This window comes from Lineus longissimus, chromosome 3 (genome assembly GCF_910592395.1).
Source record: "Lineus longissimus chromosome 3, tnLinLong1.2, whole genome shotgun sequence".
NCBI classification, from domain to species: domain Eukaryota; kingdom Metazoa; phylum Nemertea; class Pilidiophora; order Heteronemertea; family Lineidae; genus Lineus; species Lineus longissimus.
Window position 1 is genome coordinate 9,761,649 of NC_088310.1, and position 26,102 is coordinate 9,787,750.

The 26,102-nt window shown below is 42.6% G+C and overlaps 1 protein-coding gene across 5 annotated transcripts in view; it reads left to right on the top strand.

The window, feature by feature from the left end:
• The window catches only part of LOC135485694 (ERO1-like protein alpha), a 37,051-nt gene extending 27,180 nt beyond the window's left edge, over positions 1-9,871 (top strand). For all 5 annotated transcript variants that reach the window (XM_064768077.1, XM_064768076.1, XM_064768078.1 and 2 more), the window contains 3 exons: positions 1,760-1,846; positions 2,767-2,903; positions 3,755-9,871. In XM_064768077.1, the coding sequence (XP_064624147.1) occupies positions 1,760-1,846; positions 2,767-2,903; positions 3,755-3,806 (276 nt within the window). In that variant the 3' untranslated portion in view covers positions 3,807-9,871. The remainder of the gene's footprint in view (positions 1-1,759; positions 1,847-2,766; positions 2,904-3,754) is intronic.
• Positions 9,872-26,102: the final 16,231 nt, after the last annotated feature.

Here is a 26,102-nt window from a genome sequence, read left to right on the forward strand (position 1 = left end):
AGAAGTTACCTACGTGGTGCCAGTACCCACAAGTGCATGATTGACACCTAGATCATTTGAAGAAAAAATTGGCAGCAGAACCATGTGTGCGTGGAGGGAGGTATTATAATATAAATACTGTGGAGACGCAATGTATTATTGGTCGTCCCAACATTGGGAGCTTTCATCCCCACCAGCCATATCAGATGGCCAACTGGTTTCCCTCACTCGACCAAAAAACTCATCAAAAGATACGAAAGATGTTGAGATTCAGATTACATTTGCTTGTTGTCTGCTGGATTCTGACCATCCATATGCTGAGTTGTTGCAGTCCCAGAACCATCGCTAATTCTAGTATTTATGATGCACCTACTGTCACAACCTAATTCAGCTGGTTATTCAGGGTTATTTGCCTCTGATTTATCTGGTTATATCCTGGTGCAAACCTAATTTCTCAACATGACAAAATACTTTCACCAGGGATATGGTCTGCAATTTGCTGTTAGGCGAATTGCCCAATACTAGTTCAATTTGTTGTAGTTTGTGACCTTAAAGGGACTCTATAGGCAGCAGCCAGGTAGGCTAGTAAAAGTTACACATAGTCACCAATAGGGGTCGCTCACATTTCACAGTATGTCAAAACTATTCACTTGTTATGAAGAATACATTTAGAAATGAATCGAACATGACTCGGTGCCATTACTGGGTTCACCTGAATATGGCCAATTCGAACCCCCTGCTCCTGCCTATAGTCCTCCTTTAAGCCTTAGCCATAGCTCAGGTATAATGAAGGAATTGGTACCAAACTGGAGGTATTGGTTTGCTGGAGCTAAAATGTAGGTGAAATGACAGATCTACCTGAGTGGTGTTTGGTGAGACAACCAGTACCCACAGTGAGGTATCAATTTCTATTCTAAAACACCTCAAATGCAAGATTTTGACTGCCTCAATACTTTGCACCAACCAAAAGTGGTTATATCCTTGTGAAGATTAGTCGTCCAGGTATCGTAGTAATTCCATGAAAGGTTAAAGTGATACTATGATGTGATTTACAACTTTGCGAAAATGCGTCCGTTTTTAATTGTTGATCAAATTTTTCAAATTTTCCATTTTTGATTAGATTTATTATAAAATCACTGAATGTAAACCACAGCGACCGCGAAAATGTTCATGTTGTGACGTCATCAACGAAAACGGCATCAAGCGAGCCGTCCGGGCAGGATTAAACCATCAATTCGTAGAAAATGTGCATTTCGATTCGAAAACCTTACCGATTTATGAGAAAGTGACGTAGTCATTTGTCAAAAACAGCTAAAACATTATATGGTGAAATTTGACACGAGTTACCCTTTAAGTCGAATGACTACTGGATTAAGAGAGAAACTTACAGAACGTTTCGATTAGCATCCGCCATTCCTCGTCAGCTGATCTACTGCTGTTGTTGTTGTCGTTGTTCGGTACGGGAATTTTCGGAAGTGTGTCTCGAGAGGGCGGGGTCCCAGGTACCTGAAAGTTCCACTCGTAATCTTCAATGGTTGCCTCATTATAACCGCTGCTGCCAAAATGAGGCACAGTGCTTCATACACAGTAGACAGTGCTGCCTTGTAACCAAGGCATTTAAAAAAAACAATCTCAACGATGCAAGTGTTATAAGATACCTGTCTCTCTCATATTTATAGATATTAGTCAGATATTTATCACAATGAGTATCAAAGTCCATTATCACTGGAGACTGCAGCTCCATACCTTGTCTTATCTTTTCTGTTCTTCTCTTTTTCAGGAGGATTTCCGACAAAAATTCCACAATATATCCAAAATCATGGATTGTGTAGGCTGTGATAAATGTCGATTATGGGGAAAATTACAGGTTAGTTTGGGTGAAGATAACATCTAAATGTGAAGTGTTTCAAAATAATGAGGTTTAGAGAGTTTAGCACGATATAGAGGGCTGTTTTGGGAGTGTCAGAAAATGTACACAATTCTTTACAAACTGTTTGTGCACATTTTCAGATATACAGTAGAACCTCTCTATTAAGGACACCCTGGGGACTGACAGGTGCTGTCCGTAATAGAGAGGTGTCCTGATTAGAGAGGTCAAATTGAATGGAAACACCCAATTTTGGACCAAAACTAGTGTCCTTAATAGAGAGGGCATCCTTAATTGAGAGGTGTCCGCTAAGGGAGGTTCTACTATACATCCATTGTGCCCTCTACAACTCTTTAAATATCATAAGTGCCGACATTGTATTATTTTTAGACACTCCTCTTTTAACATTCTATGTTTCAAAATAAATTAATGGTTAAACAACTCAATTGTGAGGTGAGGTCCTTTTGGTGTTCGGTGATGTTGTTAAAATGCCAGGCCTTTGACTGTAAAACATTTCACCAGAAAATGACACTAAGATTTGAGGCTCACACAGCTACTGTCATCAGTCTCAACCCTCTCTTTGGTCTGCAGCCTGTCTAGATTTTTCCCCCGGGTTGGACCAAGCTGCCAAGCTTCTTTTCTTTCGTACAGCGGCAAGTTTGACATTTAATGTATAATCATTTTCATAAATGTGACCCACCGCGGCAAAATGAGTCGCATGTCGCACAGAAGATGAGCCTAAAATGACGCCAGAAAATAACAGAAGAAATTGATGCATTCAGATTTCACGAAAGGCAGACAACAGTGAAATGAACAACCAGTGCGTCTCAACCTGTCAAGCTCGCAGCGACATGCGACTCATTTTGTCGTGGTGGGTCACAAATGTTCATCATCTTTTAACCTGTTTGTTCATCTTGCAGACTGTGGGTATGGGCACCGCCCTAAAAATTTTATTCTCCGGTGATGTTGGGCCGGATGCCACCCTCTCCGCCTCCTCAAAAACAAAATTCCAGCTTAGAAGAACAGAGATTGTGGCGCTTTTTAATGCATTTGCTAGGTAGGTCATATAATAGGATATCGGTTGAAAATCACTACTGGGTAGGAAATGTCAGGGGCTATTGTAAGCAATAATATCATATTATTCCCGGCGTCATTACCCTGGATTTTTGCCGGAGGTATGGAGTCCACTATAGGCTACTGTCCACCTATGTGGGATCTTTTACTTGCCCTGGCATAGACAATCGGTACAAGGGACCACGGCTTTTAGTCTCATCCGACAGACCCTCGAATAGTTCATACGTTGTAGCCTACGTGTTGTGAAGAGCCAGGAATTTTAGTACCTTGAAAGCCGCGCCGGTTCATCCAGAAATACAATCCTGGGTTCTCCCCGGGATCGAACCTGGGCCCTCTTGCGTGGTAGCCAGCAGTGTTGACCACTAGGCTATGAGGCGCCTCTGTGTGTGAATAATGCAGAGAAGGCTTAGGGTTAGTGGTGGGGCCACAATCCATCCCATCATTACCCTTTAAGTCATTCGTTACCGTGCCCGGTAACACTGTATACTATTGGCCCTCATCAATCCGTACTACTAAGTTTTCTTCAAGTTTAATCGGTCACAACATTCCCGATAAAATTTCGGTTACACCTAAAAAACCCGAGATGGACTGCACTAGATTAAATGTAGACCTCGTCCCCGAGATTGGGTAATGCTAGCTACTTTGCAATGAAACTTTTCTAAGCCAAGTTGGGAACCAGGCTGCCTGGTCTATATCGGGTATGAGCCAGGGGTACTATACACTACCAAACCCTGCAGTAGTGAAAAAGTCGACAGTACCAGTAATAACCCTGTATAGATATCTCAATACATAAATCCTGTTTCCATCTGACATCGTCCTTCATCTTTCTTCCAGATTATCAAGTAGCATCCATGCCATAGAAGAATTTAGAAAGATGATGAGGTGATACGGTGAAATTGGTTTTGTCAAATATTTTTCTTAGCAGACGACAATGTGCTGTGCATACTGGAAGCGAACTTCAGAACGAACAGACCATCAAGAGGAATTGAGAAAGTTTTGAGTTTTTACATCTTCAGTTGAAGACCTGGGACCGGCTGTTCAAAAGAACAAAAGTCACGTTATCCCTGGGACGTTTTCTCTTTCAGTTGAAAAATTTCACGTGAAGACTTAACGACTCCATTAAAGCTAACAGGGTTTTGAACACCCAGTCCTGCGTGCAAGAACCTCGTAGTCCACATAGCACTCCTTTCGAGAAAAAAACAGGTTTTTGTTTACACTCATCGGGTTGCACCAGGTAATGAAAATTGGTGCCAATGAAGTCATCCGCTGATAGGTTTATGCATTAAAGAGATCAGGTTGCGACTAAAGTCTTTATTTAGACTAACTGAACATAGTAAAACTAACTATCTTATGCAGTTCATTGACTGGAGTCAGTAATGTTATGCAACGTTATACAGTGTTACCCAGATGCCCAGCTTACATAATCAACTCCCTGAGGGAAACTCAAAACTGCTATGAATTATCAAAGGAAGCATATTCCCGCCTTAGGTTTTAACCGGGCCGTTCAAAACTCCCCATTTTTATAAGCGTTTCGCTACAGGTTTCCTTTAATAATGAGTCTTTTATATAGCGCAATTCCGTGACACTATAGTTCTCCCTCAAAGCGCTTTGGGATATCATATTATTAACTGAAGACTCGCTTTAAGCATTGTACTTACTTACATGGTTTTTCCTCTCCTTGAAACTGTAGTTTATGGTATTTTGCTTTTCAAGGACATTTTCAACAACTGAAGACTGGTTCCACGTAGAGCAGTGCTTTAGATTCCAGTCAATACAGGGCTGTGTGATGAACTAAACTGTACCAATCAGTCTTTTTTGCCAAAGACGTGGGTTGCTGGGTTCTAGCACACAGGTTTTCCATTTGCATTTAAATGTACCCAATACGGATATTGTATAAGATATGGTGCGTATTTCTTGTGGTACATCAAGTAGGGGGCAGCAGGGTTTTGAATTAAAACTTTATTGCATATTACAATTTGTAATATAAGTATATGGTATTTGCACAAAGGGGTGTGGCCTCCCATATGGTATGGTACCATTATACAAAGGGGGTGAGCCATCTCATATGGTATGTACCATTGTAAAAAGAGGTGAGACATTCCATATGGTGTGTACCATTTATACAAAGGGATGAGACATTCCATATGGTGTGTACCATTTGTACAAAGAGGTGAGACATTCCATATGGTGTGTACCATTTGTACAAAGGGATGAGACATTCCATATGGTTTGTACCATTTGTACAAAGGGATGAGACATTCCATATGGTGTGTACCATTTGTACAAAGAGGTGAGACATTCCATATGGTGTGTACCATTTGTACAAAGGGGTGAGACATTCCATATGGTGTGTACCATTTGTACAAAGGGATGAGACATTCCATATGGTGTGTACCATTTGTACAAAGAGGTGAGACATTCCATATGGTGTGTACCATTTGTACAAAGGGATGAGACATTCCATTTGGTTTGTACCATTTGTACAAAGTGATGAGACATTCCATATGGTGTGTACCATTTGTACAAAGGGATGAGACATTCCATATGGTGTGTACCATTTGTACAAAGGGATGAGACATTCCATATGGTGTGTACCATTTGTACAAAGGGATGAGACATTCCATATGGTGTGTACCATTTGTACAAAGGGATGAGACATTCCATATGGTGTGTACCATTTGTACAAAGGGGTGAGACATTCCATATGGTGTGTAGCATTTGTACAAAGGGATGAGACATTCCATATGGTGTGTACCATTTGTACAAAGGGGTGAGACATTCCATATGGTGTGTAGCATTTGTACAAAGGGATGAGACATTCCATATGGTGTGTAGCATTTGTACAAAGGGGTGAGACATTCCATATGGTGTGTAGCATTTGTACAAAGGGGTGAGACATTCCATATGGTGTGTAGCATTTGTACAAAGGGATGAGACATTCCATATGGTGTGTAGCATTTGTACAAAGGGATGAGACATTCTATATAGTGTGTAGCATTTGTACGAAGAGGTTCAGGCCTTGCATGTGGTTTGTAGCATTTGCTCAAGAGACATTCCATATGGTATGTGGCATTTGCCCAAAGGTTGTGGCCTCATTTCAATGGTTGTGATATGATTTTACAAGTACAACCTTCTTTTCCTCTCTACAGATGTCATGTCACAGTTTAATGATGCATCCGGATACATTTTAGATGATGCATGGTGAATGAGACGTAGAACCAGTGTTTTCCTGATGGATTGGGAAAATCCTGCACAGGAAATGAGTGATTGCTCCAAATTATTTAATTGTCACCAAAAGTATGATTACAGAGAACTTGCCTACACAAAGCAACCTCCCATAGCCAGATATCAGTCATCTCTGTCCTGGAGGACTCGCTCTCTTTTAAGGACACTGACTTGGTTCCTGATTGGTCATTTCCACCCAATTTGACCTTTATAATCAGGACACCTCTCTAATACGGACGGTGTTGATCAGTACTGAGAGGGGTCCTGACTAAGAAGGTTCGACTGTACATAACACAATTCAACATTGATAAAAAATTTAGTTTTGATCCATCGTCAGATGGCTTTGGTCAATGGCTAATATTTATAAATACTAGTAAATGCTTTTACTACAGTTTTATGCAGAGATGGCTAGTGTAAATGTACATGAAGTTTAAAGTAAAAACATTTACTAGTCTTATAAAGACTAGTAAATGCTTTTACTACAGTTTTATACAGAGATGGCTAGTGTAAATGTACATGAAGTTTAAAGTAAAAGCATAATACTAGTCTTTTACAAATATCAGCCAATATTTTTACATATATTTTCAAAGTATTTTCTTCATCATTGTCTTCATCGCTAAATTTTGCTCTTATAGAAAAGAAAAGCACATCACCTTTGAAGTATTTACTCTTTTGCTTTGTTTGTTTTGTAAATCATTAGATCCTGTTGTTGTTTAGCATAAGTGTGTCTTGTATGATAAGAAGCATGATTTTACCATGAATTATTTCTGGATGAAACGAGGCTTTTTTGTGATACTTTAAAATTGTATTAATTCAAAGTAACCCACCACCTCCAATAACTACATGTATATTGCAAGTAGCAAGTAATACTGACATACTGGTTCTAAAAAAACATCGACTTATTATTAAAAGCCTGTGTAGTATTTTACCTGATACAAGAACACTTGATGAAGTGAGAGTGCGTGTGGTGTAAACTATTTGCAAAATGTTTAATGCTTAATCATATTAATCTAGGTCAATGAATTAGGTCATTTGCGTACTACATTGATGTAAACTTGACTGATAGAATTTTCTGGTGCTATGTGTAATATTTCTGTCTTGTTTAATCGGCATGGTACATATAGCGCTGCAAAAGGCAGTGTTGAGTGTTCAGCTGAACACATATTAATAAAATGAGATGTGATGTGTGTGGTGAAACATCGGATTTAGTGTAATCACCCATCCTTTTGAGTGTAGCAAAAAGATGTTAAGCTTGCCTGTCTTGAGCCAAAGACGTCGACCTTTGACCTTTAACCTATAAACTGTGCATTGGGAGTATATAAAACCAATCGAGTCCGGATCCTGCCGGATATGCTGCCCATTTACGTATGGTGCTGGAGTGTAATATGAAATTAAATCCAGATTCAGTTATAGAACCAGATTCTATTTAAAAGGCTGCAATTGAGTTTTAACAGATGTAAACTTGTTTCGTTATTGTCTTTATAAAGTCTATTTCTTTTTCATAACAATCACCATTATAGATTAGATTTAGTGTGTTGCTGTCAGTCGAGCAGTTTGAGAATTTTAGTTTGAGAATTTTAGTTTGAGAATTGAATTTATCGTGTTGTAACGTATTCAAGCCCACCTTTGGTGAATCTTGTAATATTCTACTGCCAAACCCATAAAAACCTATCAGTAATAGCGCACATCGAGGCCATGTTGTTTTTCTTGCTATTAGATTTGATACATATGTACTGCTAGGGTAACTGGGGGGAAATCTTGCTCTTTCATATACAGTGGCCCCTCCCTTAGCAGACGCCTCTCTATTAAGGACAACCTCTCTATTAAGGACACTTGCTTTGAACAACCTGGGCCCAGTTCTCTACCAATCCAGATCAGTTTTGTACTCCATTTGAAAACCTTCGAGGCATAATAGAAACAAATGGATTGGGCCTGATTTACTCCAATCCAACTGCTCAGTGGTAGGCATTTTACACTCAGAGGGCTGGCTTTCCCCCAGGTTAATCTCCTGTTTGACATATCACATGTACCAGTTTCCACACCCTTCTTCTTCAGCATTCGCTCTGCCCTTGGAGGCGATTTTCTCCAGGGAGTATTCCTCCTCCAAGGTGGGATGAGCGTTTATGTGTGACACTACTGTTATGCGCCAATTGGATTTATTGGCCTAGTGAATCCGATTTCGGCAAGAGGTTGAGTCCACGCAAGCTACTCATGTTTCTCACTTGGTTGGGTCTTTAACCTGCCCTGGCATAGACACCAGATACAAGGAACCTCGGTTTTATATCTCATTCGAAGGACTGTGAAGAGCCAGAAATTTTAGTTCCTTGAAGGCCATGCCGGTTCATTCAGAAATACAATCCTGGGTTCTCCCTGGGATCAAACCTGGGCCCAATTGCATGGTAGCCAGCAGTGTTAACTATTAGGCTATGAAGCTCCCCAGGCCTATGGACATTGATTGTGGTTCAGAAGTGGGCATTTCTGTTCAATTTGACCTCTGTAATCTGTGTTAAATAATCAAGAGACATCCAAACCATTTGTACTTCAAAGGGTGTCCTTAATCAAGTGGTCCTACTGTACTTCCAAATGACTTTTCATTTCTTGCGTATCTTTTTGAATGTTTTGGTACATGTATTTTCCATTGGTAACTTTCATCATCAACAATGAGGAACCTGTAGAACTAAAACTCCAGATGGCAGCACCAGTACTAAAAAGTACACTTCCAGTGCTTTTCCATTAAAATTAAGTTTTGTTGATTTTCTCCCTAAAACTCATCAAAATAGAATTAAGGTTCAATAAAAAAACAATTTTGGTGCTATTTCCCCATGTAGAGTAATTTAGGGATGAAATATTCAATAATCTTTGACCCGGGATATGGCTTTCTCATCACAACGATGGTCCACTTGCCTGCAGGGCCACCTATTGGCAGGTTTTGTTATACAGGTTCCTCATTCATCGCCTACGGTTGGTTCAGTTTTTAAAGTCACAGACAAGTCCAAGTAGAGACAAGAGGCAAATCCAGGAATATGAAAAAGTGACATTTTTAGTCCAAATTCAATTCAATTTTTATGAAGAAAAGCATTTTATGATAAAATTCATATGGGGTTGGGGGACCCCAGGGCCCCCTGCATATGGATCTTTACCTGGGGGATGAATTGATAATTTCCTCTATTGAGGTCTGTTCTGGGATGCATCAGAAAATTTGCATAGGTAATACACTTAAACTATTTGTGTTCACTTTTTGATCTGCCCTTGTAGCACCAGCTATATAGGCACTCTGCAACCAGTATGAATTTAAGATTACACACAATAAAACCTTCGTCAAAGTTATCCACATGGAGATGCTTTAGTGATCAAGCTGTTTTGAAGAACAACAGCTTTATATTCCTTTAAAGGGGGACTATAGGCAGGAGCAGAGGGGCTAATTTGGCCATCTTCAGGTGACTAATATACACAGTAAGGGCCCTTATTGGGTCATGTCAGATTCCGCACTAAATGTATTCCTCGTACAAGCATGAATCATTTCGACCTACTGTGAGATGTGAGAGACCCCTATTGGTGGCTTTGTGTAACTTTATCTTGCCTGTGTTGCTGCTGCCTATATTGTCCTTTTAAATATTCCATGGTTTTAGTCAGGTGACCTTCTAAACTGAATGAACTGTACGTTTCACCGTTACCAGTCCTGTTATCCACGCCGGAGCTTTCTATACTAAATAAAGTTCTATTTCTACACAATCAAACGTCTCTGGTCTGTTAATGACGGGGGGGGGGGGGGGGGGTAGGAGGGGGGGAGGGGGGTAGAAACCTATGATCTTGTAAAAAGCAAATCTATTATTGTCTCTCAGAAAATGCTAGATTTTAGCCATTGGAAAAATCAAACCTCTGCCAGCTGGTTAGCACTTCTCGGGACGCTGCAAAATGCCTCAGCTGTCTGGTTATGATAAGGAAACTATAACCAGCTGGAAGAGTCGAGACTTCAGTAATCAACTTGCCAAAGCATGCATGAGTGGAAGAGGTAACTAAACTTGACATCTGAATGGATAGCCAGCTTGAAGAGACAGAATGCATTGATAAACCAGCGGAAGAGTAAAATATCATGATAATTGATGACCATCTGAAAGAGACAAAATTCATTGACTACAGCTGGAAGAGTAGTGATGCATTTGATTAACCTCCTGGAAGAGACCAAATGCCACTATATTTAATTAACCAGCTAGAAGAGTCCAAATATCATTGATAACCAGCTAGAGCAGTTGAAATATCTTGGGACTTGATAACCAGCTGAGTAAAGAGTTGCAAGCCACAAGCTCTGCAGCTGTAAGATTCCAAGTCCTAAAAGTCGAGGGTCGAGGGTCTCCCATGACGTGATATTTTCACTCTTCCTGCTAATGATTGAATCAAAACGATCGTTTAATACTCTTCTAGCTGATTATTGATAATTCACTCTTCCAGCTGAGTATCGATTGGCCATTATTTTTTTCGATCTTCGAGGAGGGTATTCTCAAATATGTTTTCTACACCGCTGTACGACAATGTTGTACCTAGTTTGGGATGTTACCATGGATAAATATTACCACAACTATATCGTCTACTATAATTCCCCCATCTTTCAGATGTTTATCAAAAACGAACTGGCAAAATTGAAAAATTTGAAAATAAGACGAAAGTTTTTTTCTCAATTTAATGATGTTCTTAGACTGTATCACATCCTGCAGATTGGTAGTGCCTGGTACAATTTCCACGGCACTGAAAAAAGAATTACTACAAATTTAAACATGAAATCTTAGACGCAACAGTAAAAATTATATATCAACTATCAAAAACTCATTAGTTTTTGCAAATATATATGGATGAATTCCGGTAATGATTACATGTGCAGGTACCCGTATGTTTTATCGGCCAGACCTTTGAAATTTTTTTTAACTTGTTAGTAACTATATAGGAAATGCATCATATATGTAAGGTAAAGTGGTACAATTTAAGCCACTGTACAATATATAGTCCTTTCAGTGTAGAAATCAGCTGGCAGTATACACATAAATGCACACAGCAGCAATATTTGTACCAGAGCTATAATTGTACCTTTTTATCTTATACATGTGGTGCTCCGTAAAACAGAAATCCCCTTTTTGGTTAAAACAAATCCAATGAGGAACCTGCACAACAAAACCTGCCAATAGGGGGCCCTGTCGACAAGTGGACCATGGTTGTAATGTGAAAGCCATTTCCCGGGTCAATGATTATTGATTATTTCATCCCTTAATTACTCTACATCAGGAAATAGCACCAAAATGTTGTTTTATTGGTCCTTAATTATATTTTGATGAGTTTTAGGGAGAAAATCAACAAAACTTAATTTTAATGGAAAATGCACTGGAAGTGTACCTTTTAGTACTGGTGCTGCCATCTGGAGTTTTAGTTCTGCAGGTTCCTCATTACTGATTCCCACAAGAACATTTTATCAAGGAACCACAAAAAATCCCACATGGTCATGGAGTTTTCCAATTACTCCGTTTTGTCTCTCGCCGGTGGTCCTATACTCCCTAAGACGTAGCGTGCATAAACATCATGTCCCATTTTTGTACATCGCTCAACTGAGTATCTCAAAAGTATCCCTAATAAAAATACCAAGTGTTTTAATGTGTTTCTCATCAAACACCACCATTCTTTTAACCGCATGATACCCCAGTATCTCCAGTACGTTCGTTGGTGGATGACCCGACACATTTCGTCGAATAGGAACCCGGTGACGTCTTGGTCTTTGCACAGGTCAACCGGATAATCCCCGTCATTGTTCTGCAGAAAGATATCCGCCCCGTAAGTGACCAGCATGCTGCAGATATAAAGTAAGTCACAGCCCGCTGCAGCATGCAGCGGAGAAAACCCGTTTGAATCCTGAATATTCACATCGGCACCTTCGCACAGAAGTAACTTGGTTGTGTCGATGTTGTTTGTGAGAACGCTGTGATGAAGGGCTGTCAACCCCATGTGGTTCGTTTGGTTGATGTTAATGTCCTCATCCTGCTGGTTGAGGAGGCGGAGTAATTCGGTGACGTCGCCTTCCTGGACGACGGCGTGCAGCACAGCATCAGCGGGGAAGGAGATGCGCCGTCTGATTGTCTGCGCCATTGGAGCCTGCAACGATAGGCGAGAAGAGAAATTTTAAGATGCATTCAAAATTGCCTGGCACCAATGCATTGTCCGCTGCAGAGTTAAGTAGCAGCAGAGAGAGAGGAATAAAGATAGGCATGGATGCAAAACGTGGCAAAGTTTTCCAATCAAAATCGAGCTATTTTATTAGCCTTGGTTATGTTTACAAGTATGGTCCAGGAGACCTGCCTAGGAAGAGAGGCGGCCCAGCACGGTCGAACCATAGGCAGACGCACTCCCACGGGACTAGAGCAGATACCACACCAGAGTCACCAGGAAGCTGGCCACCGAGTATACTGCCACTGACGGGCGAATGGACCCCGAGTCCCAACTCGGAGCGGGCGAGGAGACATGTAAATCTCCTCGATCTAGCTACGCCGATGGTATCTCCTGGCGGAGTCGAATCGGTGAGTTTTTGGCGGCAGCTAACCTTTCGGGGATCCTTGCTTATACGCCCATTCCACGTGTGTTCATCAACCTGCTCAGAAAACACCCTCTTCCAGATTATCTACTTGCATACCTAAGGCTTTTGAGCCTAAAGTGCCCTCACGATCATGTCCATTAACATGACGACGGTGTTTGCTGACGTTCTTTACAATGTGGTAAGATGTGACTGAGCCGCTTTTATGTCATCCAATTCCTGTGAGAGACAGATCAGAACGCGGATCAGATGCCAACAACGGCACGCTTTGCTTAGTGGGTACATAGCATCGCCTTATCTGGTTTCCGTTGCATGATAAAGACGGGTTATAATGAAGCTGTGTTGTTAGTACAAATAGGGATGGACTTTAGATTGTAAGCAATTAACCCCCTTCGAAAACATCTTGTAGGCCAAGTCAGAAAAATGGACATGCGTTAAAAAATTGCTTTCGTCTTATCTACCAGTAGAAGACGCAGGAATTTCCTTGTCCAAATAACGGCTCTCTGAACCTCAGACGTTTTTAAATCGTGAACTAACTCGTTCAGGTTCATAGATCACTCAATATCATCAGTATGACAAAGAGCGACACATATAGGGGCTATCCTTGCATCCCGGGTTGCAGTATAGTCAGGCTCCATTTTTCTCTATCAACTAAACTATCAGAAATAGGTTTTTGAGCTTTCTTTCCATTCAGCAAGGAATTAGCAGCGATATACCAAAGACAGCTCGATGATCCCTCTGCATTTAAATAAAGCTGATAAATAAAATGTCAGAAGATTTAAATATCCTTAATATCGTTCTCAGATAACAACGAAGGCAATATAATGCGCTCCGAGTTTTGCGATGGAAGTGGGTCGGCCCTAATGCCTCGTCGAAGTACTGAAGCAATGATACGTGATGGAACTTATGTACCCTGTCCCTGTCAACGCTTTGACACAAGGCCGCTTTTTGTACACGATGTGAAACCAAGATCTCCGCAAACCCGTATAGTCATATATGGCCCGAAGCTATATGCAGGATGATGGCAAAGGTTATAAGCCGTTACAATTGACCGCAGTGGAGAAAAATACGGATCATGTCAGTTCAAGATATCCGCAGGCTGTAGCGCAATCCCAACGAAAGCTGGATTGCTTCTGAACTCGCTGTTGTTGGGTCCTTAGTGTTGAGATGGACGCCGCTCCTTGCCAGTAAATAACATAGCAAAACAAAGCTGCCCTTAGAAGGTTTCAGCAATATCGAGGAGGCCTGCATGGGCCAAAATGCTGTTAGGCCCAATACATCCCGATTTCGTTCTTTGTGGCACGCATCCTCACAGGAAATCAGTGGTCGATTCTCCGGCTGCACATTTCCTCAGGATTGAGATAATTGGGCTAAGGTGCGGTAATGACTCTCAATGGAAGAGCGAAAAGGACCCATGATCAGAGAAATATTTCAGAGGGTGGACGGATTAATCTACATTTACATCTACTAATGAAAACAGTTAAGCTTTCAGCCCGAGCTGCAGTAATTGGGGTGATGTAGGAGAACGAAGAACGGAGTGGGTGGAAAGCTCTGTCAGCAGACTGCTGATTTGATCATTCTGACATCCTGACATGACGCTAAGATTGACATACCTGATGAAACAAGGATGGCCGACCTTCAGGATTAGGCTGATTTCATTGCTGGTTTTCAGAATGACGCTGATCTCACTGGCGTTCTTGACCATCAGGAAGACACCGTTTTGGAATTATCAGCAATGTCAACCAGCCTTCTGGGCCCGATTGTTCAAAAATACCAAAATTTACGCTATACCTAATGGTTACGCAAAGTATTCACGGTTATCTCTTTCCGTTAAAGCTACAACATGCTTTGCACCAGACAGCCAAGGTTGCTGCTGATATTAATCTCAATGACAATGCTGACTCTCTGCATAAGTCTGATCTCGTTGGTATATTTGACCATCAGGATGTCGCTAAAACATCTCATAAACAGCATGCGTGCATCCAAACCAGGTCCAAGGGTCAAGGATTTCCTGTAGTCATCGTCGTCACCGCCCGAAACAAGAAGCAGTCGTGTGATGATCGCCCAACATCATTGGCAATCAACCGAGTGCGGTCAAGAAGGTTGATTGGTGGCGGAAACATGTTTACCAAGCCTTTGATGATGTGGAGCACGTTATTGAATTTGTGTCCCTCGGGGAAAATAAAATAATAGCGATGATGCCTGTCTCGCCATAAAGTCTACTTTTATGGATGTTGCTGGCGAAGAACGAAGGCAAGTCATTCCAAGAGCAAGATCTGTCATAAACACACTGTTTAAAGTGAATTGTATAGACTCCCTATGAACGTAGCCGGGGCGAGATGCAAAAACCTTGGTGGTCAAGAATCTGCACACTAGCCATTCTCTCGATATCGTTTCCCAAAGTTGATTCAATCTGCTATTCGAGATGGTTTCTCGATACCAGTAACACGAGATTACGACTGTAAATGATTGATGGTGGACATGTTAACGTCCTGTCTCCTTGCTGATGATATCTATAGCTTCCGATGCCTGGTCGAGGTCAATCACAATAAGTGGACACCACAATAATGGTTGATAGGTAATAACAATAGCCAGTTAATCAGAGGTAAACTCCCGAGTCAGTGCATTCGTCATCCCATCAAGTATATAGGATATACTTCCTTCATATTAAGTGGGCGATTTTTCAAAAATCAAAAATGGCGTTTTTGACTCGGCATTTGAGGGTCATGTAGGGAAAATATAACCATGAACAAGAACGTTTTTTGAGAACATGTCCTCCCACTTAAGGTGAAGAACGAGACCGGTCCACAGCGTCCGGAGTTTAATCAGTGGATGGAGACAACATCACTGAGGTCGGCAGTCATATCAGACAATTCGACAACAAATATCTCATCCTTAATTGTACTTGTTTCTAAGAAGTATCGATGAAAGTGATGTGTATATTTTATATAGATGTATAGCAAGATGATAATAGAAGTTGATGATAAAATTCTTCATAACGACATTTCTTTTCTATAATGATATTCAATATTGTGGTATTCTGAACTCTTTCGAGACATAGAACCAATAATTACTCATTAGCGTAGACAACTCCCTGGCAGAACAAGAATCTTGGCGACTGTTGATTTGCTGGTTCGACTATAATAATATCACAATAAGTTCAATGCAGTGGTTATGTCAATCTGAGATCAGGTTTTTTTTACACCTTCTGTTTTTTTCTACTCCTTTGTCATTGAAAACCACTGGTCATGCAAGGATGTGGTCAAGTCAGATGTCACAAGAACTTGATTTTCACTTTTACGTTGGCCTGAGGAAAGACTTGAGTTTGAACGTTGCACTGATTCGGGAGTGTGGTTCTCGAATAAAAAGAACGGCACTTTAATCTGGTATGCCCGACACAAAAACGACAGGAAAAGAGATCCGGTGAAAGTAGCGGTGAGGGAATAGGATGATTAATCTCTGGTATCGAGAAACGGGTTTGGCGTCGGCTGTTCATATTGGTTGCCGACAACCGCGATAACACCAAAGCGCCCCGAGCAAATACCAATTGAATGTCAACGCTGTAGATATTGTTCGTCCTTCACAGGGTTCTCCGGCCCTGGATCGATTTTCTTCGCGCAGTACTATACTAACTCCAGCATCCAGTCCATAGATTATGCTGCCAATCGATAATGGCCAGCGTGATTTTTACCAGGTATAAACCTTGCTATGATATATAAGTCAGTCAGGCTTTGTACCGATGTAAAAAGGAATCTTAGCCATGCAAGCACGCGGCAGATACAGGGTAGGGCCGGGGTTCGGGGGTCTACAGTTCGAACCCCCGGCCCTGAACGGACCTGGTTTCCATATTAAAACGATAAATGAGGTTTCCATTAAAAGCCTGTGAATGCAGTTTTCATAAAAACAAAGCTTGAGAGTGAGGTTTCCATGAAACCTCCTCTGTAAATGAAATTTACATGAAACATGTCCTGTGAATGTTGCCTTGAAAACCTGTCCCCACGCCTTCCATGAAAACCTGGGCCTTGAATGGGGTTTCCTTGAAAACCTCGTTTGTACGTGAATCAGGTTTCCATCAAACTCATGCCTGTGAATGAGGTTTCCATGAAAACTTCGTCTGCAGTGAATGTCTGAATGAAATTTCCCCAAACCTCGTTTGCGAATGTGGTTTCCGTGAAAACCTGGCCTGTGAATGGGGTTTCAATGAAGACCTCTACGTGAATGAGGTTTCCATGAAAACCTCGTCTGCGAATGAGGTTTTCCATGAAAGCCTTGTCTTATATTTTATAGAAGGCCACGGCATCATCCTGAGATCAGGCTCTTTTTACTCCTTCGTCATATACAAATACTATTGAAATATCGACAGGCGGAGTAGACTCTATTGAAAACCACTGGATATGGCAGGATGCGGCATATTCTGATATCACTGCATACCCTTGACAATTCAATCAATACGACAGTCATTCATAATGCAGGATTCTCAAAGAAACTCGCAGCTGTTCACAGCATGATATTCTTAGGCAAACAACTGTTGCCGGGCGAGGTTAGGACTATATATGCAATAACGTACTGTAATGCACATAGCCCACAGAACACGGTGGTCAAGTGTTGGTGTAGGTGCTCGAACAGTCTGTAGAACGACGAAAGATCGCCGTACCCCATGCAGGTATGCCTGCATGCATGGATGTAGAAGTCTGTAGAATAAACGAAAGATCACAGTATACCCCTATTGCAAGGTACGCCTGGGTGTAGAAGTCTGTGGAAAAACGAAAGATCGCAGTACCCCATTGCAAGGTAGGCCTACGCCTGGAGGTAGAAGTCTGTGGAAAAACGAAAGATCGCCGTATATATACCCCATGCAGGTAGGTCTGGATCCAGAAGTCTGTAGAAAAACGAAAGATCGTCGTACCCCATGCATGCAGGTAGGCCTAGGGATGCAGAAGTCTGTAGAAAAACGAAAGATCGCAGTACCCCATTTCAAGGTAGGCCTGCATGCATCGATGTAGAAATATGTAGAAAAACGAAAGATCGCAGTATTCCCCATTGCAAGGTACGCCTGGGGATGTAGAAGTCTGTAGAAAACCAAAGATCGCAGTATTCCCAGTGCAAGGATAGGGCTGGATGTAGAAGTCTGTAGAAAAATGAAAGATCGCAGTACCCCATTTCAAGGTAGGCCTGCATGCATCGATGTAGAAATATGTAGAAAAACGAAAGATCGCAGTATTCCCCATTGCAAGGTACGCCTGGGGATGTAGAAGTCTGTAGAAAACCAAAGATCGCAGTATTCCCAATTGCAAGGTATGCCTCGGGATGTAGAAGTCTGTAGAAAGACGAAAGATCGCAGTATACCCCATTGCAAGGTACGCCTGGGGATGTAGAAGTCTGTAGAAAAACGAAAGATCGCAGTACCTCATTGCAAGGTACGCCTGGGGATGTAGAAGTCTGTAGAAAAACGAAAGATCGCAGTATTCCCCATTGCAAGATATGACTGGGGATGTAGAAGTCTGTAGAAAAACGAAAGATCGCAGTACCCCATTGCAAGGTACGCCTGGGGATGTAGAAGTCTGTAGAAAAAACGAAAGATCGCAGTATTCCCCATTGCAAGGTATGCCTGGGGATGTAGAAGTCTGTAGAAAAACGAAAGATCGCAGTATTCCCCATTGCAAGGTACGCCTGGGGATGTAGAAGTCTGTAGAAAAACGAAAGATCGCAGTATTCCCCATTGCAAGGTACGCCTGGGGATGTAGAAGTCTGTAGAAAAACGAAAGATCGCAGTATTCCCCATTGCAAGGTACGCCTGGGGATGTAGAAGTCTGTAGAAAAACGAAAGATCGCAGTATACCCCATTGCAAGGTACGCCTGGGGATGTAGAAGTCTGTAGAAAAACGAAAGATCGCAGTACCCCATTGCAAGGTACGCCTGGATGAAAACATCAGACTGTTGTGATACAATTCACCCGTGTTTATTGCTGATGATGAAATGAACGCACGCTATCGCAGCATCAGCTATAGGTTACTGGTTGTTCTGTTATTGACTCGCAGTTGGCTTTGTGTTCTGCGTGCTTTGACATTAACTATATCGAGCAAAAAGATAGGTTTTTAAATGACTCGCGAAGACAGGGGTGCTGGTCATTGTCCGCAAGCTGATTGGGAGTCGGTTCCACAGCTTGGGAGCGACGCAAGAAAAGCTCTGTCTCCAAAGGTCAACAAGCTGACCCTTGGCTGGACAAAAAGCAACCGATCTGAGCATTTTAAAGTGTGGGTGCGTTGCTTTACCTAAGTTCCCGTAAATACAGTGGAGCTGTCCCCATGATGCACTTGTGGCATAGCAAAAGAATTTTAAATTCAATACGTTCCTGGACGCACAAACACTGTAATTCGTTCAAGACAGGTGAAGTATGATCCGTGTCCTGCCGACACCACTGATGACACGGGCTGCACAGTTTTGGGGCCTCTGAAGCTTTTTAATGGTATCAGCAGGAAGGCCACCAAGTAGGGAGTTCAGGTATAGTCCAGTCTGGAAGCAACACGTGCGAGAAACTTCCGCATCAAACCTATTCTATGGAGTTGGAAGAAGGCATTTCTATAAATGGTACTGACATGTGCTTCCAAAGATAAATGTTGGTCGAAAATTGCTCCAATATTTCTTGCTTGGGGCACTGCACAAATATTGTGTTTACCAATCTTCACGGTGGGGATGCTATGCTCGTGTGCAGCATGATGTCTAGAGGAGATGATGAGAAACTAAGTCTTTTCATCATTGAGCTTGAGAAAATAATTATTGTGTGCCATCCACCATGTACGAACATCACTAACGCACGATTCCAGCTCAGCAAGTCCATCATGAAGCTCAGCGTGTCTAAAATACATGTAGATGTAGAGTTGGGAATCGTCCGCGTAGAAATGGGCTTCTAAACCGTGCCTCCTGATAAGGTCTCCTAGAGGACCAATATAGATAGGGTTCGGTCCCAAGATCGAACCCTGGGGGACACCTGTTCCAAGCCTGTGTTTCGAAAATCTGTTACAACCCGCTTCTCAGTAGAAATTTGGACATTTTGCATCAAGGCCATACATCATATTCCAGTCCAATTTTGCTTGTCAAGAAGAAGAAGATATGATGCCAGCCATTTGAGTACAGTGCCGTCAACACCCGCCGGCCCTGTGTTTTTAAGCCGCTGGAAGAGTACTTGGTGGTTGAAAGTATCGAAGGCAGCGCTTAAATCTAATAGCACCAGGCCAGCCATTTGCTTACTGTCAACTGCCAGGAGGATGTCATTCATGACATTGATAAGGACAGTCTCCGTGCTTTGGCCAGGCCGATAGGCGGACTGCAGGAGATTTAAACCGAAAAGCCCTTCAAAAAGCCAAGAAAGAAAATACAGAAAGAAAATCCCCCGAAACCCAACGTGAACGCCTATCCCATTGTTTGACCTCCCGAGTTGACGTTTCGGGGGTTTGCCAAAACTCCCTATTGTCAACCTCTTCCGCATATTTGCCATGATAAATAGTAGTTGTAATGGACTTCATCGAATATTGATAATGATTGCGCAAAATGATGCCGAGGACCCCCGGTAGCCAGGTAAATACAGTTTTCTCCTGTTTCTCGAGGACACGAAATTAGCTACCAATTTTCCCAAAGAGCCAATTATTTAGAGTTGTCTCTAATTGGGAAAGCCATTTATGATATCGACAACCATCCATGTAAAACACCATGGATAGCGTCCATTCGTAAATGTTATGTCCGCAATCTCCAGAGCACGAACTACTGGTCGGATTTCGTTGAATCTTGGTCGTTGTTGATCTGAGCTCCCAAACCAAACATAATTTTGAGGGAACAGGATTGTCAGCGCCCAATGGGTATTTTTGGGGTTGGGGGCACCTATATTGGCCGGCCATACATGTATTTACTTCCTTGGCTTTTTGAAATGCTTTTTTGGTTTCAAACCCCAAATCAATAAAAAACAAACTTCAAATAAATCCGATCCGTAGTTTGCCCCCCGTAGCCCAAATCAATGCGGACATAACATTTAAGAATGGACTATAGCTTAGAACCAATAATACGAATAGCAGTAAGCTTTGAAATAGATGAAGGGACAACACACCGATTTGATCCTTTTACTGATGTGCGTGATCTCAGTCAATTGGAACTGTCGCTACAAAATATCGATTTTCTCAGCGCATACTTCTGACACTGTTCCTTTCAAAATCCCTATGGATGGATTTTAAGCCGGTATCAAGAAAGGATATTTCGAATATGCCTCATGATCAAAGAACCGGGCCTGGTTTCAGTCGCATGCGTTTTGCTCGCAATTAGAGCATGAAAGGCAAACAAATACGTTCCAAGTTCGAGTATGAAAGAAACACTCAAAGGATCATGCGAGAATGGTAGCAGATACCGTGTTGCTTTACTGATGTTATCACTTTACATTTTAATCTAAGCAACTAGCCAAACAGCAACCAGCCCGCTCTCATCTACGCGAAGGCTATTCAGTTATAAGTGCATTTGAGTTGCTAATCGCCTCCACTTGTTTTGACGAGAATCTATCAGACAGCTCGTGTAAATGTAGCTAGAAAAAGTCGCACGAAAGTGGAAAATGATGTTAGGAGCGTATTCCAATGTGATTTAACTCATTGACTCAGTTTGTGTGAGAACTAAAGGATGATCATTGCTGATAAAAGGGGAACCATATCATGCTGACAACGGGTACCATCCCCAGATGAGGTAATGGTAACAATAATGGACGACCAGCAAAGCAATGGTGACAATACTAGATGACCAGCAAAGCAATGGTAGCAATGCATGGGTGAGCAGCAAAGCAATGGCAACAATACTGGATGAGCAGCAAAGCAATGGCAACAATACTGGATGACCAGCAAAGCAATGGCAACAATACTGGATGACCAGCAAAGCAATGGCAACAATACTGGATGAGCAGCAAAGCAATGGCAACAATACTGGATGACCAGCAAAGCAATGGCAACAATACTGGATGAGCAGCAAAGCAATGGCAACAATACTGGATGAGCAGCAAAGCAATGGCAACAATACTGGATGAGCAGCAAAGCAATGGCAACAATACTGGATGAGCAGCAAAGCAATGGCAACAATACTGGATGACCAGCAAAGCAATGGCAACAATACTGGATGAGCAGCAAAGCAATGGCAACAATACTGGATGAGCAGCAAAGCAATGGCAACAATACTGGATGAGCAGCAAAGCAATGGCAACAATACTGGATGAGCAGCAAAGCAATGGCAACAATACTGGATGAGCAGCAAAGCAATGGCAACAATACCGGATGAGTAGCAAAGCACGGCAACAATACTGGATCACCAGCAAAGCAATGGCAACAATACTGGATGAGCAGCAACGCAATGGCAACAATACTGGATGAACAGCAAAGCAATGGCAACAATACTGGATGAGCAGCAAAGCAATGGCAACAATACTGGATGAGCAGCAAAGCAATGGCAACAATACTGGATGAGCAGCAAAGCAATGGCAACAATACCGGATGAGTAGCAAAGCACGGCAACAATTCTGGATGACCAGCAAAGCAATGGTAGCAATACTGGATGAGCAGCAAAGCAATGGTAACAATACTGGATGAGCAGCAAAGCAATGGTATACTGCATGGATGACTTATAAGCTTATATATGTGAAATAGCATCTGTTAATTTTCCTCTTTTTCACAGCGTCGCAGACTATAAATGATCGATTTTCTCTTGATTTTCTCTTAACCGCTTGGCATTGCTTCGGGCAATATCAGGCTACCGGCTGTGCTCTATATTGCGGTTCTCTATGGTTTTGTTGTTGCAAGGTCGTGTACATGTATATTATACTATTTAATGTGGTAATTACATATTATATCTGCGCGAAATTGGAGGAGTGACCTGGAAAGTCGACTTTTTTATTGCAAAGTTCACATAAATCACCAATGATAAAATCAGTGATCGATTGCGCCTAGAATAGGCTCCCGTCCTGCGTTTGCATGTGTGTATGTACATGTGTGTCTTTATTGACATTCGAGTGACACAGGTGGCTATCGATCCCCGTGACTAACAATACGGGACCGCACGAAAGCCTTCTTACCAAGTTGTCAAATTTGAGAAAACATCTAAAATTTCCCCGACCCCATGCACCAACCCGGGATGGGACTGGGTTGGCGTGGTTGCTGTGGAGTGAATAATGCACTGTGGCTCGTTTTGGCGGCAGCGGTTGTGATAAGGCAACAATACCCACACTTGGTTGGTGCAAGAAATCGAAGCAGTCAAAAGCAGTCAAACATTTGTGTATGTGGTTTAGGATAGAAATTGATATCTCCCCGTTCAGTCTTATCGCTAAACCTGTAGGCGCCTCGGACTTGGCCTTCATTTTAGCTCCAACCGAGCAATATTTGGTGAGAAAATTCATATCGACAGCGAGCCCTAAACCCAGTTGCAAATACCCAACAAACCCCTCTACGATCACGTGATATGATAGAACTGCACTGGCCCTATCCTCCGAAGGCTCTCGGTCGACGCCCGTCCCCTGGGTTGTGAGTGGACAGCGAAAATGCAAGGAGACGCTTACCTTGAAAAAGCGAGTTGGCCAACACCCGCTAGCAGGCTGATTGAGATATTGTAATCCTCTGAAGGTCCTCGCTAAATGTTACCGCCTGCATCTCATTGTCGTCTGCTTGTTGCTCTGGCTTGCTGCTTGATCAATTGCAATATTGGATGCCGCTGCTGCGGTGTATATACACACGGAGAGCATCGGCTGTCACCAGTAACATCTAAATTTCTAGCGTATGCAAGAACAGAATACAGAATAACACCAACCAAAGTCAGGTGTCGCTGCTCTCTCAGCGAAAGAATGCCAGCAATTCCGGTCAATCTCTATGCTCAGCCGTAGGCCCAAGAGCATTGACATAACTCCAAACGACACGGAGAAGCTGCCACTAACCTTATGTTTAGCCGTATGATTGAATAGAATAACTCCAACCAACTTGGATTCCGCTGCTACATCCTAAACACAGAGAGCAAAGGCTGTCAGCAGTAACCTCGATCTTTGTAGCGTATGCAAGAATAGAGTGACTCCATCCAACTTGGATGCCGCTGCTCTCTAAGCGCACACGGAGAGCAAAGGCTGTCACCAGTAACCCATCTTTAGTCGCATCGATGGATAGAATGACTCCATCTAACTTGGATGCCGTATGAATAAATGGTCAAGAATAACTCAATACAACTTGGATGCCGCAGCTCTCTAAGCGTATATACAAGGGGAGCAAAGCCTCAGTTCAAGGCCTCAGTTATAGCGTCTGCAAGAATAGAGTAACTTCAACTTGGATGCCACTGCTCTGTCATCCTGACATCAGGCTTTTTTACTCCTTATGTCGTATACCAAAAATATCGAGGGGGGGGGGGTAAATTGAAAACAACTGGTGACAGGATGCTGCTCTCTAAGCCAACGGCACGGAGAGCAATGGCAGCCAGCGGTAACTTCTATGTTTTTAAGCGTATGAAAGAAGTAATTCCGACCAACTCGGCGGATCGCTTCTCCAGCGTACACGGAGACCTTGTTCTACGTTTGGCGTAGAAAAGAGTAGGAAGAGTATTTACTGCAGCTCCAGCGTACACGGAGAGAAAACCTAATGTTAAGCGTATGAAACAATTATAGAATACCGGTAACTCCATGCACATGGGAAAGTAAAATCGATCGATTTTTATCTCAGTGGAGCAATCACCAGGTTCGTTTATTTACCATCAGCAAACTAAATGCGCGTAGTCTGCGGTGTTTGATTTCCAAAGACTTCCGAGATCAATCGATTTCGGACCAGATGCTAATGTCAACTTTCAAAAGCGGAAATTGGATGAAAGCGCGCTATTAATTAAACTCATGCACTGTACGAACGTTTGTTTTTTTCTACTTTATATATAGTATCTTAGAGTAACCAGACTGGTTACTCTAAGGTAGTATAGGTGTGCGCTCAGACAGGCTGTTTACCATTCTCAAGGTTGGTTGTGACTATACTAGATACGATCAGGTCATCTTAACAGTCCCTGCGTCGCCTCCTCCCAACCTCACGAGGTTGGTTGTGCCTATACTAGATACGATCAGGTCATCTTAACAGTCCCTGTGTCGCCTCCTCCCAACCTCACGAGGTTGGTTGTGCCTATACTAGATACGATCAGGTCATCTTAACAGTCCCTTTGTCGCCTCCTCCCAACCCCATGAGGTTGGTTGTGTCTATACTAGATACGATCAGGTCATCTTAACAGTCCCTGTGTCGCCTCCTCCTAACCCCACGAGGTTGGTTGTGCCTATACTAAATACAATCAGGTCATCTTAACAGTCCCTGTGTCGCTTCCTCCCAACCTCACAATGTTGGTTGTGACTATACTAGATACGATCAGGTCATCTTAACAGTCCCTGTGTCACCTCCTCCTAACCCCACGAGGTTGGTTGTGGCTATACTAAATACGATCAGGTCATCTTAACAGTCCCTGTGTCGCTTCCTCCCAACCTCACGAGGTTGGTTGTGACTATACTAGATACGATCAGGTCATCTTAACAGTCCCTGTGTCGCCTCCTCCCAACCTCACGAGGTTGGTTGTGTCTATACTAGATACGATCAGGTCATCTTAACAGTCCCTGTGTCGCCTCCTCCCAACCTCACAAGGCTGGTTGTGACTATACTAGATACGATCAGATCATCTTAACAGTCCCTGTGTCGCCTCCTCCCAACCTCACGAGGTTGGTTGTGACTATACTAGATACGATCAGGTCATCTTAACGGTCCCTGCGTCGCCTCCTCCCAACCTCACGAGGTTGGTTGTGACTATACTAGATACGATCAGGTCATCTTAACAGTCCCTGCGTCGCCTCCTCCCAACCTCACGAGGTTGGTTGTGACTATACTAGATACGATCAGGTCATCTTAACAGTCCCTGTGTCGCCTCCTCCCAACCTCACGAGGTTGGTTGTGACTATACTAGATACGATCAGGTCATCTTAACAGTCCCTGTGTCGCCTCCTCCCAACCTCACGAGGTTGGTTGTGACTATACTAGATACGATCAGGTCATCTTAACAGTCCCTGTGTCGCTTCCTCCCCACCTCACGAGGTTGGTTGTGACTATACTAGATAAGATCAGGTCATCTTAACAGTCCCTGTGTCGCTTCCTCCCAACCTCACAAGGTTGGTTGTGTCTATACTAAATACGATCAGGTCATCTTAACAGTTCCTGTGTCGCCTCCTCCCACCCCACGAGGTTGGTTGTGACTATACTAAATACGATCATGTCATCTTAACAGTCCCTGTGTCGCCTCTTCCCAACCTCACGAGGTTGGTTGTGTCTATACTAGATACGATCAGATCATCTTAACAGTCCCTGTGTCGCCTCCTCCCCA